This window comes from Talpa occidentalis, unplaced genomic scaffold (assembly GCF_014898055.3).
Source record: "Talpa occidentalis isolate TD23 unplaced genomic scaffold, MPIMG_talOcc4v2.1 talOcc4.10, whole genome shotgun sequence".
NCBI classification, from domain to species: Eukaryota; Metazoa; Chordata; class Mammalia; order Eulipotyphla; family Talpidae; genus Talpa; species Talpa occidentalis.
This window is the reverse complement of record NW_023600993.1, coordinates 104,422,323-104,436,241: the sequence shown is the minus strand read 5'-3', so window position 1 is coordinate 104,436,241 and position 13,919 is coordinate 104,422,323. Positions and strand designations below refer to the sequence as shown.

At 48.4% G+C, this 13,919-nt stretch overlaps 1 protein-coding gene across 2 annotated transcripts in view; it reads left to right on the top strand.

Annotated features, from left to right (window-relative positions):
• The window catches only part of LOC119236848 (serine/threonine-protein phosphatase 4 regulatory subunit 1-like), a 61,961-nt gene that overhangs the window by 14,929 nt on the left and 33,113 nt on the right, over positions 1–13,919 (top strand). For both annotated transcript variants that reach the window (XM_037500800.2, XM_037500809.1), the window contains exon 3: positions 7,073–7,205. In XM_037500800.2, the coding sequence (XP_037356697.1) occupies positions 7,073–7,205 (133 nt within the window). The remainder of the gene's footprint in view (positions 1–7,072; positions 7,206–13,919) is intronic.

Sequence of the window (13,919 nt, the reverse complement as noted above, 5' to 3'; positions counted from 1 at the left end):
CAACTCATTGCGTAATTATTTGATAGTCTATTTCAGACTTTTATCTCTAATCGTGGGATAGTAATTCTCATTTGTTGAGTCAGCTAATCTTCCTCATGGTGACCTGTCACCACGTATAGTCTGAGTTTTTTTTTAACTGCCTTCTTATCAGCAGGGATTGTTCTAGGAAGTGGCATGTGCTGCGTCGAGGAGGTCTCTTCTTGTCTGCGTCTGCTGGGATGCTGGGAAAGACAGCATCCTGTCAGTGAGCAGCCGGGCCCCTGCTTGTCACAGGCGTTGTCAGCCTGGACTCTTCGAGAGCGGGTTGTGCAGTCCCGGGTGTTGCCTTCTCAAGACGAACCGCCCCTGCCCTCCCCCCCCCCCCCCCCCCCGGGCCCTGCACCATGACCTTAGTCCACGCCCCTACTGCCCTGTATCAGGGCTTGGTTTCACATTTATTGCCCGTATCTTTCATCTCCACGTGGGCATCAGAAATCTGGGCCCTCGCCCTGCATCGGTGTGTGAAATGTTCACCATAGGCGTGACCTCTGCTGACTGCTCTCACTTGAGTTCTGTCTTCTGAGATCGGTATGTCCTTCCTGTCGTCTGTGTTTTAAATTGTTTTACCTACTTTTGTTGTTCTTGGTGGGAGAGGGCTCCTTTCTCTTCCGCTCCACCATAAGCTGTTGGAAACCCCAGCACTAGGGTTTGGGCGCAGCTGTGCAAGCCTGTACTCCTCTCTGTGTGACACGAGGTCAGGGTGTAATGGTGGGGATGGAGAATGTTGGAGTAGACATCAGAATGTCAGGGTATTTGTTACAGTGAGAGGAACATTGGCCTGGAAGGCTAAGATGTCCCGGTTCAAAGAGCAGTCGCTTCCCTTTGCACTAAGCCTGGAGTAAGTACTTGTAGGGTTTTTTTCCACACCATTCAGGGGCAGCTAGGACTGTGCCAACAAGCATTACGTGGCCTGGCCATTTTCACACCCATTCTTGCATACCTTTTAGACCATCCATCTCCCTGAGGCCTCATCGGTGTGCCACATTCTCTGTGTCCGAATTGGAGTTTGCAAAGATCACAAGGTCACCCCATAAATGTGGAATCAGTCAGAGCCAAGGGATTCTATAATCTTTTTTTTTTTTTTTAAAGATTTTTTTTTTATTTATTGATTGATTGATTGATACATACAAGCACTGGGTACAGTTAGAAGCGCGGGAGGGAGAGAGAATTCACCAGAGCCAGAGCGGGGAGCAGAGCAGGCAGAAGGACTGAAGTACACTGCTGAGGGGAGCAGCGGGCGGCAGGAGAGGTCTGCGCGCCATGTGGGACCCTCCTCCCGAGGCCAGGGAGCAGCCGGGGATTGAACCGGCGCTGCAGAGACTGCCGGCAGCTTCCCAACCCAGCGCTCAACCGCTGCGCCACCGGGGAGGCCCGGGATTCTATAATCTTAAGGGATTTTTTTCCTCAGGGCATTGCTAGTATCTTGCCCAGTAGATTTCTAGCCTTTGCAAGTCCTTGTTTGGGAAGAGTCTTCAAAAGACTGGACGATTGGCTTCTCATCTTACTTTTTCTTAAAGTCACCTTTATTGAAATGTCATTTATATACAATAAAATTCCCCACTTTTAACAAGTGTGTAGTGTTTGTGACCCCAGGCAAGGGAGAAGACTATTTCCCACACCAAAGTCACACTCACTGGCCAACCCACCGTCTCCACTCTTGATCCCAGGCAGCCCCTGGCCTGTGTAACTTATTGTGCTTTTTGTCTTTTCTAGAATGTCACATGAGCACAGTAATGCAGAATGAAACCTCTCATGACTCCGGCTCACAGAATCACCGTCCGCTTCTCTCACTTGGCAGAAACTTCTGAGATGCCTCTAGTTGTTGCGTGTCAGCAGTTAGCTCCTTGTCATTGTTGAGAAGCAGCCGTTGTGTGCAGCAATAGGCTTATCCCCTCAGCAGTTAGTAGATATTTTGGTTATTTCCAGTTGGGGGCTGTTGTGAGTCAAGCTGCTATGAGCACGAAAATGGGAGCTGAGGAATAACAACAAGCTTGCGTTTCTCTTGGGTAAGTGCCCCAGAGCGGGATGGCTGGTCAGATGGTTAAGTGTGTATTTATTTTTTAGGAAACTGCCAGGCCACATTAGTAGCTGTGCCGTTCTCATTTCCACCAGTCAGGAATGAGCTCCACTTGGATCATGTCCATGGGGCGAATAGTGGTAGGTTAAAAGGTTCCTCATCCTCGTGGGCACTGGCACTTTCCCCTGTGGCTTTAGTGGACGTTGCCGGGCTCCCTGTCCATCACTAACGACAGCCACACCCTTTCCTTTCAGTGGGTCATTCATGTACTTTGTTTGGTGAGCATCTATGGGGGCCTTTTGCCCATGTTTAATAATGAGCTGTAGCACTTCTTCATGCATGCTGGATACAGATCCTTTATCAAATATGTGTTTAGCAAATATTATCTCTCCAGGCTGTGCCTCAGTATTCCATTTTCTCAAGAATGCATTTTGCAGAACCCAAGTTCTCCATTTTGGTGGTTTGATTCATCAGTATTTCCTCTTGGGCCACATGCTTTTTGTGCTTTCTAAGGAATCTCTGCCTAACCAAAGAGCACAAAGATTTTTCTCCTATATTTTCTTCTAGAAGTTTTGTCATTTTGTGTTATGAATTTATGTCTATAATCTATTTGGAGTTAATTATTTTATATGCAGTAAGGACCAAGGTTCATTTCCCCTACGTGTTTATTCAGTTATCCTTGCTCCGTTTGCTGAATTGAATTACCTTGGTGCCTTTGTAAAAAATTAATTGGCCTTAGATTTGTGGATCTATTTATGGATTCTCTCTCATGTTCCATTAATCTATGTGTTTGTCCTGAAGCCACTATCACAGAGTCTTGATAGTAAATCTTGAAGTCGTGAGTCATCCCACTTGGCTTTCTTTTTCCAAGTTGTTTTGGCTCTTCTAAGACCTCGGCATTTCCAGATAAATTTAGAGCCAGCCTATTGATTTCTAAAGAATTAATTGCTGGGGTTTTGATTGGGATTACATTGAATTAAAAGGCAATTTTGGCAAGAATCAGTGCCTTAACAATATTCAGTCTGCTGATCCATGAAAATGGTATAACTATTTCTTAAAAATAGACTTTATACTCAGTGAAATAAGCCAGAAAGAAAAAGAAAAATATCGGATGGTCTCATTCATAGCAGGAATTTAGAAAACCTAAATAAGGGACTGGGAAAAAACCTAATTATAATAAAGTCAAAATCAAAATCAACAAGCAACTAAAAACCAGAGATACAATATGGGGATGGGGGAGGGAGCAGGATGAAAACAAGGGGGGTGAGGATTGTATGGGGACTATAACCATGATGAAAATGCATACATTGTGCAAAAATGAAAAATGATGTAAAAAATACATAAAATAAAAAAATTCCCAAAAAAAGAATTCAATAAATAATAGTTCTTATTTTTTTTGTTTTTTTATTTTTTTAATTAATTTATTTTTTTTAAATAATAAATTTTATTTTTATATTCCCCATACAATTGCAACCCCCCCATTCTGACCCCAATCCCTCCCCTCCCACCCCCCACCCCCCAAAAAGTGTCTCTGGTTCATAGTTTTTTGTTGATTTTGATTTTCACTTTCTTATAGTTATTCGTTTTCCTGGTCCCTTATTTAGGGTTTCTAGATTCCTGCTATGAGTGAGACCATCCGGTATTTTTCTTTTTCTTTTTCTTTCTGGCTAATAATAGTTCTTATTATCTCTTAAAAAATAGATTTTAGTTTTGTAGAGCAGTTTTAGGTTCCAGGCAAAACTGAGTGGCAGGCACAGAGATTTCCCACATACCCTGGGCCTCCACAGTATATAGCCTCCCTTTCAGTGTCCCTTGCTATAATTCTGTGTTTAAATTTCTTTAAAGCTTTCTCTCATTGCAGAATTTGCACTTATTTTGTTAAATTTAACCCTAAGTATTTCATATTTTTGATGCTATCAGAAATGGCATTGTAAAAATTTTATCACCCAGTTGTGTGTTACTAATATGCTACAACTGCTTTTTTATCTTTACCTGTATGTAGCCTGTGATCTTGCACAACTCACTCAGTTCTAGTGGATTCTTGGTAGTTTTGTTAGGATCTTCTAACCCTGTTTGTGAGTAAAGACAAGTTTTTCCTTTCTAATCTGTTATGCCTTTTATTTTCTTGCCTTATTGCTATTTTCCTTCTGTATAGGCCATAAACTCAATAGCACATAGTCATAGTTTTTGCTTTAGTAACCAGGTATTTTAAAGAGCTTTCATAGAAGGAGGAAAGGAAGGTTATTTATATTTACCCATCTTTTGGTTGGTCCCGACCCTTTTTCTTTGTTGGTGCAACGTCACCTTTCCATTTCTCCCCACGCCATAGTCTTCCTTCCCCACGCTGGGAACAGCGCTCGCTATCAGTGAGATGAGGATTTGGGTGCATTTGAAGCACCAAGTGAGGGCCACAGTAAGGCCCAGGGCCCAGACAGGGCGGTGGGTGGGATGTCTTTGAAGATGACACCAGAGTGTGTCCCCTCTGCAGGGCAGCCTGTGCCATGTCGGGGGGGGGGGCCGCGCTCAGCTCAGACCTTCTCCCCCAGCCCTATGACCTCAGGCAACTTTCTTAATCTCTCCAAACTTCACTTTCCTTAACAGAAGTGTGGAAATAATAAGGTTTTTGTCAAGAGTTAATGAACTTCTGCTACAGAAAGCTCATAGTACAGTTCTTGGCTTATAGGAAGTAACCAGTAAGGATGAGTTATTTTTCAATATTTTATGACTAATAGCTTTTATTTCCTTGTATGTGGTAGCATAGTTTTATATGGTTAGTGGAACAGAATCATTAATATTTCCCAATAATAACTTATCTTTCGTAGAACTAATTGCTAAGTTCCTTAGTTCTCTGATAAACAGAGTTTTTGAAGGGTGTCTGGTATTTCCTTTGGATCTGCTGTGTGTATGTGTGTGTGTGTGTGTGCACGCGCGTGCATCATCAACTCCAGAGCTGCCTGTGACACCTCCCTTGTGCACCCCGCCCCCCGCCAAAATATAGGAACCACTGCTTTATTTTATTTATTTATTTTTTTTTTTTTTAATTTTTTTTTTTTTTCTTTTTTTATAGAGGCATGTTTTATTTATTTATTTGTTTGTTTGTTCGTTTGTTTCGTTTATACATGCACTGGGTACAGTCAGAAGCACGGGAGGGTGAGAGAATTCACCAGAGCCAGAGCCGGGAGCAGAGCAGGCAGAAGGACCGAGGTACACTGCTGAGGGGAGCAGCGGGCGGCAGGAGAGGTCTGCGCGCCATGTGGGACCCTCCTCTGGTGGCCGGGGAGCAGCCGGGGATCGAACCGGCGCCGCAGAGGCTGCGGGCAGCTTCGCAACCCAGCGCTCAACCGCTGCGCCACCGGGGAGGCCCTATTTTATTTTTTTTTTAAGATTTATTTATTTATTTGTACCAGCACTGGGTACAGTCAGAAGCGCGGGAGGGTGAGAGGACTCACCAGAGCCAGAGGGGAGAGCAGAGCAGGCAGACTGACGAAATACACTGCTGAGGGGAGCAGCGGGCGGCAGGAGAGGTCTGCGCGCCATGTGGAACCCTCGCCAGTGGCCGGGATCGAACCGGTGAGATGCGGGCAGTTTCACAACTCAACGCTCAACCGCTGCGCCCCTGGGGAGGCCCAGGAACCACTGCTTTAAGCCTTGTATTTTGAAATCAACCCCAGGCCAGGTCCGCGGTGCCCGTGAATATCCAGGGCTCGGCGGCTGCGGGTGCCTTTGGGCCTGAGCTGCCCGGGGAGAGCGGCTGGGGCTCAGCTGAGGTGCAGGTGGCTGCTTGCTTCCCACCAGGGTCCTGCAGCGAAGGGAGGGGTTCAGCTGTCTCACCTGTCCTCCCCAGTGTGTCGTCATGCTTTATGAAACCTCTCGGAGTAACTCTTACATGGTGTAAATTTTTAATAAACTCTAATTACTAACTTAAAAGAATTGAGAAAATAAAGTGGTTAGCATTTCAAAGAGTAACAACCACCTAGACACAAACTTGGCATCTCTTCCTTTAAACCCTCACTGACGGCCTCCCCAGTGAACGCTGGGTTTTCTTGCCAGCCAGCCTGTGCACACGCGCCATGCTCTTTGCCCAACTACTTCAGTGCCAGGGACAGAGAGGCGTCCGCACCCCGCAGCCCGAATGTGCAGGGTGGTGGCCAGGGAGAGTGTTGGCCGGGTCAAGGACTGACCCTGCAGGTCTTGACATGCCCAAGCCCGCTCGTCCCAGAGTCCTGAGGGTTAGGGGGGCTTTAGTACCACCCCACATATGGGAAAATGGAAGTGCAGACAGGATAAGTCACTTTCTTTAGTCACACAGCTGGAAAGTAATAGTTGGGGGATTTATTCCATTGGGGTGTTGGAGTCAGCTCTGGTGCTCAGCTCCCCTGTGCAGAGGGGGCCGCGGTGCCTGCCCTTCTCCATGGGGGAGCTGCCTCTCGGAGGAAGCAGCTGCCTCACTTTGGACCTGAGTGAGTATGGAGGAGCCTGTTGGGCGTCCCGTGGAGGAGGTGTTGGGCGTCCCGTGGAGGAGGTGGTTGGGGGTTGCTGTGGGTGTGTGTGGTGTGGGGGGGTCAACAGGAGGGGATGTCGGGGGATAGATGAAGCTGCAGGGTTCAGGACAAGATACGGACCACTGACTGTCAGGGTCTTGCTGGTGCTGTCCAACTTAGTTTCCTTGTGACCACTTTAAGCCTGTTTGACCAGAACTCCACAGCCTCTTCCAAGGGTGAGCTGCTTTGTTGGCCGCTCCTGAGGATGGCACTCCAGCCACCGTGGTTAGAGGGGGCTCGCGCCCCAGACAGATGGCACTCCCAGGAGGGCATTCGGCTCTTCTGCATGACTCGGGCCTTGGCAGCCTTTCTCTTGGGCGTCAAACCTGCCTCCGCGTGTCAGATGAGTTGTCTGGCGGGCGGTGTTCCGGGGCATCGGCTGAAAGGGCTGGAAAGCTGCGCAGGCTGCACCTTTGCCTGTGTGGGTGGTTGCAGGTGATGCACGTTTATGAGTGTGACCCCCTCTTCCCTTTAGATGGATTTGAAGACTACGGTCCAGATTGCGACAGCATGAGGGTTACGGCCTTCTTGGACATTCCGGGCCAGGAAAACCTGTCTCCACTCAGTCGCCTGGAAAAGTACGCTTTCAGCGACAACATCTTCAACCGGTAAGCGCGCCAGACCTCCCTCCTGAGCAGGCTGACCTGGAGCCACTTCTCTGTGACAGCTTCGAGGGCTCGGGGCTGACTTGGGGACAGGCTGTCTCCAGGAGGCTGGGATGCTGTCGGCGCAGCACCGTTTTATGGGGCTGCTCCATAATTCTTGTTACCGTTTTACTGACCACCTGGCAAGCCGGGAAGGAAATGGTGATGAAGTTTAATGGTGTTTAAATAATTAGGGTGGCTAACTGGCTTTCTTGCCCTTGCAGCACGCAGGGAAGTAAAACGCATCACTTAACTGGGCCGCGCCCGCTCAGCTTGGCTCTGGGCTGCGCCCAGCCCCATGCCACGGTCGCGCCTGATGGTGCTGGCAGGACTCGGCTCAGCTCACACCGTGCGCCCTGCTTCCAGGGACGACCTTGACTCCTACTTCATGAAAAAAGCAGAAACTGAAGCACCACTTTCAGTCTCTGCCCTGCCCAAACTTAGCTGAGCCTGGAAGCATCCTTCCCTCCGTAGCAGGAGGGAGTCTTCCTCCTTGCCCTGGCCTGGGGCTTGGGTGCTCCCTCTCTCACCCCGGCTGTCAACTGTGCCTTCTCGCCCATGAACCCACCATCTCTGGCCTGGCCTCTGAACGTCCCCCACTGCCCTACATCTTCCCTGTCAGCTGGTATTGTTGGATTTGAGGGTGTTAGCCAGTCTGGTGGTGCAGCGCCACTGGCATGACGCTGCTGTTTTGTGGTTTGATTTACATTTTCCTCATTTACGAACTTGTACACCTTCCCCTATGCTGCTGGACCCCTGTGCTTCCTTTTGTGAAGTGCCTGTTTATTTTTTTTTAAAGATTATTTATTTATGCATACAAGAGCTGAGGTACAGGCCAGAGGTGTGGAAGGTGAGAGGACCCACCAGAGACAGAGTGGGGAACAGAACAGGCAGACTGACTGAAATCCACTGCTGAGGGGAGCAGCGGGGAGACAGGAGAGGTCTGCTGCGCCATGTGGGAAGCTCCCTGCCCGGGAATTGAAATCGTGCTGCAGTGTCTGTGGACAGCTTCATATCTGCGTCTTAATCCCTTGTGCCATCAGGGAGGCCCTGAAGTGCTTCTAAACTTTGAATCATCATGCAGAGTTCACACACTTCATTAGGTAGCTACCTAATGATTCAGAGTTGGAGGCTTGATTAGATTCTGCTTTACTTTTTATTTTGACCATACTTCTTATGTTGTTTTCTGTGCTGTTTATCACGCAACGTCAGGAAGCAGTATCAGGAAGCTTGTCCTGCTTTAAGAGATGTGACCACTGAGTGGATTTGTTAAGTGGGCTCGGGCATTGGACTCTGTCATTGTAAAATCCTCGCCAGCTTGCATTCTAATAGTTTTGGCAGTCGGGCAAGCATCGCTCAGATCCGCTACTTAATCGTGTGTTGGAGAATGGAATTTTTCTTTCTGTTGTCTGTGAAATGTGTAGTATGGCACCATTTCCACCTTGTTATTGGTTATTATTGCTTTTCCCCCCACTAGATAATTCTTACCAGTGTATCACCAAGTTTATTTGTTATTTTGGGGAGTCAAGTTTTAACTCACTTTCTTATTACATGTTTTCCAGTTCAGTTATTTCTGTTCTAACTGGTAGTGTTTTCTTCCTTGAAACTTTTTTTGGGGGACTTTAATTGCTCTTCTTTTTCTTGTTTCCTTTAAGGAATGTTTAATTCTTTATTTTTTTCACTTTTCTTTCATAGCATCTGCATTTTCCCCTGTAAGATTGCTATTAAGAATTAGAAAGTGGGCTTCCCTGGTGGCGCAAGGGGTTAAGTCACAGCATTATGAGGCATCGGCAGCCACTGCAGCATGAATTCGATCCCCGGCCAGGGAGCTGTCCACATGGCGCAGCAGACCTCTCCCGCCTCGCCCGCTGCTCCCCTCAGCAGTGTATTTCGGTCAATCTGCCTGTTCTGCTCCCCACTCTGTCTCTGGTGAATCCTCTCACTCCCCCCGCCCCCACACCACCTCCTGCTCTTGCATGCATAAATAAATCTCTTCTTTTTTTAGATTTTATTTATTCATGCATACAAGAACCAGGGTACAGGCCAGATGCGCGGGAGGGTGAAAGGATTCACCAGAGACAGAGTGGGGAACAGAACAGGCAGACTGACTGAAATACACCGTTGAGGGGAAGCAGCAGGGGAGACAGGAGAGGTCTGCTGTGCCATGTGGGATTCTCGCCTGCCGGCCGGGATCAAACCAGCACTGCAGAGGCTGCAGACAGCTTCACAGCGCTGTGCTCAACCTGCTGCACCACCAGGGGAGGCCCCAATAAATAAATCTTTAAAAAAAAAAAGAATTAGAAAGTACTGTAGGTACCTAAGTATTATAGTCTCTGTATCCTCAGGTTTTGATATGTAATGTTTTTATTTCCTTTAATGTAAATTATTTTTAACCTCTATAGCAGTTTCTTCTTTGAACAGTGAGTTATTTAGAAATGTGTTGTTCAATTTCCAAATATGTGAAGATTTTCCAGTATCTCTCTGTTGTTTGAGTCTTAGTGCGAGTCTTCCGTGGTCAGAGAACATAGCTTTTATTATTTTTCCTGTTATCAACTTGATGAGATTGGTTTTATGGCTCCGAGTCTGCTCTGACTTGGGTACTCTTCCATGCGTGCCTGAAGAGAATGTGCTCTCCAGTGGAGCTTATAAATGTCAATTAGGACCAGCTGAAAGCATCGCTCAGGTCCTCCATATCCTAATTTATCTTCTGCAGACGTGTTCTGTCAATTACCGAGAGAGGAATGTGGACTCTGCAACTGTAATTCTGGATCTCTCTTCCTTGCAGTTCTGTTCAGTTGTTTTCTAGTTCAGTTATTTCTTTGTCTCTTGAAGCTGTGTTGCCGGCTGCCTGCACATTTAATATTGTTCTGTCCGGAATAAATCGATCTCTTTGTCGCCGTGTAATGTCCCTCTTTATCCCTTTTTTCTAAAGAGGTAGTATTCCTTTTTCTGATGTTGTATGTGCGCAGCTTTCTTTTGGTTGGTGTTTATATGGTGTATTTTTGCTGGTGCTTTTGTTTTTTAGCCGATGTCTGTCTTATAGTGAAAGCGTGTTTGTTGTCGAGGGCATTTAATTGGATCTTGCTTTCTCCTCCAGTTTGACATTCTTGTCTTTTCATTTGAATGTTTCGCACAGGTACATTAGCAGCTGCTGCTGCTGTGGTTTGATATAAGCACCATCTTGCTTCTTGTTTTCTGTTTGTGTCAACTCTTCTTGTTGATTTCCTTTTTTTCTTGACTTTTTAAGAAAAATTAAGTGAACTTTAAAGGTAATTTTGCTCTCCACTTGCTATTAGCATATTAGTTGCACACCTTTCTAGAAGTTTTTACTGGTTATTCTCAGGATTATAAAATACTTCTAAGGATTATAAAATACTTCTTTAACACAGTGTGTTCCAGAATGATTCCACTTTGCAGATTGTGCAGGACAGAGAAGGCTGCTGCATTTGTGTTAGTCAACTGCCTTTTCATGTAATTAGAATTAAGAAACATATTTTCTGGGCCTCCCTGGTGGCGCAAGGGATTGAGCACCGCACTATGAAGCAATCCACAGCCTCTGCAGCCCGAGTTCGATCCCCAGCCAGCCAGGGAGAAACCCACATGGTGAGGCGGACCTCTCCTGTCTTGCCCACTAATCCTCTCAGCAGCGTATTTCAGTCAGTCTGCCCGTTCTGTTCCCCTCTCTGTCACTGGTGGATCTTCTCACCCCCTGCATCTCTGGCCTGTACCCCAGCTCTTGTATGCATAAATAAATAAATCTTTAAAAAAAAAAAAAGAAACATATTTGCCACCATCTTCACCATTAACGTGCTGTTTCACCTTTTTCTGTAAAACACCTGTTTTCGTCAGGCACCCTGTTGCTTCCAGGAACCTCCTTTAACAGTATGTGTTAGTACAAGACCTCTTGCAGCAATCCGCACAGCTTTCCTTTGGCCGAAAAGTCTTCACATCACTTTTATTTTCACATCACTTTTCTTCACATCACTTTTCATCGATAGACTTTTGTTTTTGAGGCTGACGGACAAACGGAGCAGCAAGTGGAGCTGCCGTATCCCTTCCCTCCCCTTGCACGCCTGGCCCTTACAGAAGATTCTTCCGCCACACTTACTTTGAATCCTGATGACGGTCCTGACTGCAGGAGTACTGTCCTCACAGCTCCTGCCTCGCCTGCTTCCCTCATGTTCATGCCCGTCGTCCTGGCTGGCTTCTCCACATACCTCTTTAAAGCACGAGGGCCTGTCGCTGTGCGTCCTCGTTGGGGCCGGCTCCTGGGCTGCGAGCTCTGCCAGGGCAGGGCCTGGAGCTCGCTCGTCTCTGTCCCAGCTGCTGCCCTGGGCTGGAGCTCTGCGCCACACGAGCGTGCGGGGACCCAAGGCCTTGCTCTCCGGCTACATTTCTGGGGAACACGGGCATGCAACGTGGAGCCCTGCTCTGTCTTCCTGTTTTAAACACTTCACAAAGGTAACACATTCTTATCACAGTGCTTAGCAGTTTCGGGAATTCAGTAGTGAGTGTCCTTCCCCTGTTCTCAGTCTTGGTTGCACGTCGGAGCAGTGCACACTTCCAGACTTTCCCGAGTCCATGTGCCCATGACTGTTCGCGTGTGCCTCTCCTGCACGTGCGTGCACATGATGATATGATTTGTGTTAAGAAATGGGCTCATGCTGTATATAAAATTCTGCAACCTGTTTTTTAGTTTAATGTGTCGTGGGCATCTTTCAAACTCAGAACCTGTGGCGAGGCTCTTATCGTGTGCCAGCATGTGGTGTGTCTGCAGTTACTAGGTGTCGCTCTCCCACGGGCTGTGGGTGGCCGGGGTAACCCTCCGCTTACATGGGAGCACCGGTGACCGTGTGCTGGGGCTTGGAGTACCGGGCCCAGCTTCCTCCTCCTCACGCCTCTCCAAGGCAGCCCCTTGTTCTCTGCTCTTGTGGGGGTGACACAGCCCAGGCGTGCAGTCAAGGCCCACACTGTCCCGGCCTCAGCCTTTCTGACCGCTCCGGCTCATGCCAAGGAAGCGGCCAGGCTTCCCAAAATGCTGCTCCAAAGTGTGTGTGCGTTTGCGCCGTGCGTCTCTAACGGGGCTGTGTGTTTCCCTGCACAGACAGCATGTGTGTTAGGATGCAGCTCCTGCCTGTTCCCAGTTCACTGCGGTGGACTTGTTTCGGCTCAGAGCCTTTCCCCACAGCCTTTTCCTCGCTTCCCCTAATGGGGCAGGGCCCTGGGGGACCACTTGAGTGGACGCAGATCTGTCTGTTCTGTGGCCCTAGAAGCAGATTGGGGATTGTAGTTGCTTGATTTCCCAGGGGAGGCTGAACAGGAATGTGGTCAGGCGAAATGTAATCAGGGTCTCTGCAGCGTCTGTTTCGACTTCCCCAAACCTCCTGGCTGCCAGACCAGGAGCTTTCATGCCGGGGGTGGGGTAGGGCTCTCTGGGACAGGCCTTGGAGTGAGTGGAGTTGACGGATTTCTTCCCATCGTGTGCTGGGGCAACAGACCGCCTCTTTGAACCCCACATTTCTAACCTTCCTTTCCATGTATCTGGGCAGGGTTCGGTGCTGGCCGTTCTGCTGCCGCCCCAGAAGCGACGTGTGCTGCTGCTGCCTGTCAGCTACCCAGCGGGGCCAGGCAGTGGGCAGGGCTCCTTGCCATCGCTCCAAGGGGCTTTCCGGGAGCGCCAGCCTGTGCGCACGCTGGGGCCCCAGACCCCCGTAGCCCCTCCGTGGTGGGCTGCTGTTCCCTCCAGCAGCATCTCTGATGAAAATGGCTTTATGAAGTGTAGTTTATGCGGTAAGCTTCACCCACTTAGTGTCTAGCTAGTGAGTGTAGTTTGGGTGACTGAAGGCACGCAGCCGCCCCTCCATTGGGTTTGAGCATTTCCATCACCCCAACGAGGTCCTCGCTTGCCCCCTGTGGTCAGTGCCTCCCTCCCCCCACCCCAGGCAGCCTTGATACTGAGGGTTTGCCTTTTTTAGAATTGTATATAGTCTTTGCAGCCTAACTTTTTCTACTTAGAAGAATGCATTTGGACTTTGTTCCTTGTTACCATAGTTCATTCTTTTTTTGTGGCTGAGTAGTATTCCACGAGCTGGATTTTCCGTGTTCTCTCTGTGCGTTCCTCCACGGGGGTTTAGCGTTTTGTGGCTGTTGTGACTGGGGTAATGTGAGCATGCGTGTCCAGGTCTGTGTGTGGACGTACGTTTTCATTTCATTTGGGTAAATACCTACGAGGGAATTGCTGTTCAGCTTTATCAAGAAACTGCCGACTTGTTTCCCAAATCCCTTGCCCTGTTTTGTGTTCCCTCCAGCGATGTGGGTTTTGTTCTCCTGTCTTGGCAGCACGGGGTATCATAGCTTTAGCTTTTCTAGCACGTTTCCTCCATGTGACTTCTTAGATGTGCTACTGAGTTGCAGAGATCGTGGAGTCCCCTCCGCCTCCCTCTAGTATCCTCTGGGTAGTGGTTCTCCACCAGGGGAGAGCTGCCCCCAGTGGACCTCCAGGGATGTCTGGGGATATTTGGGGTGTCACGTTATGGGGTGGGTAAGCAGCCAGAGAGCTGCTCGTGTCACCTGGTGGGGGCAGTCATTCCGTCATTGAGATGCCCCTTTGGGGCTCTCTTGCAGGGAAGGGTCACTTAATTCCGCCCCCCCACACACGGTCAGGGGGCCACTCTTCTC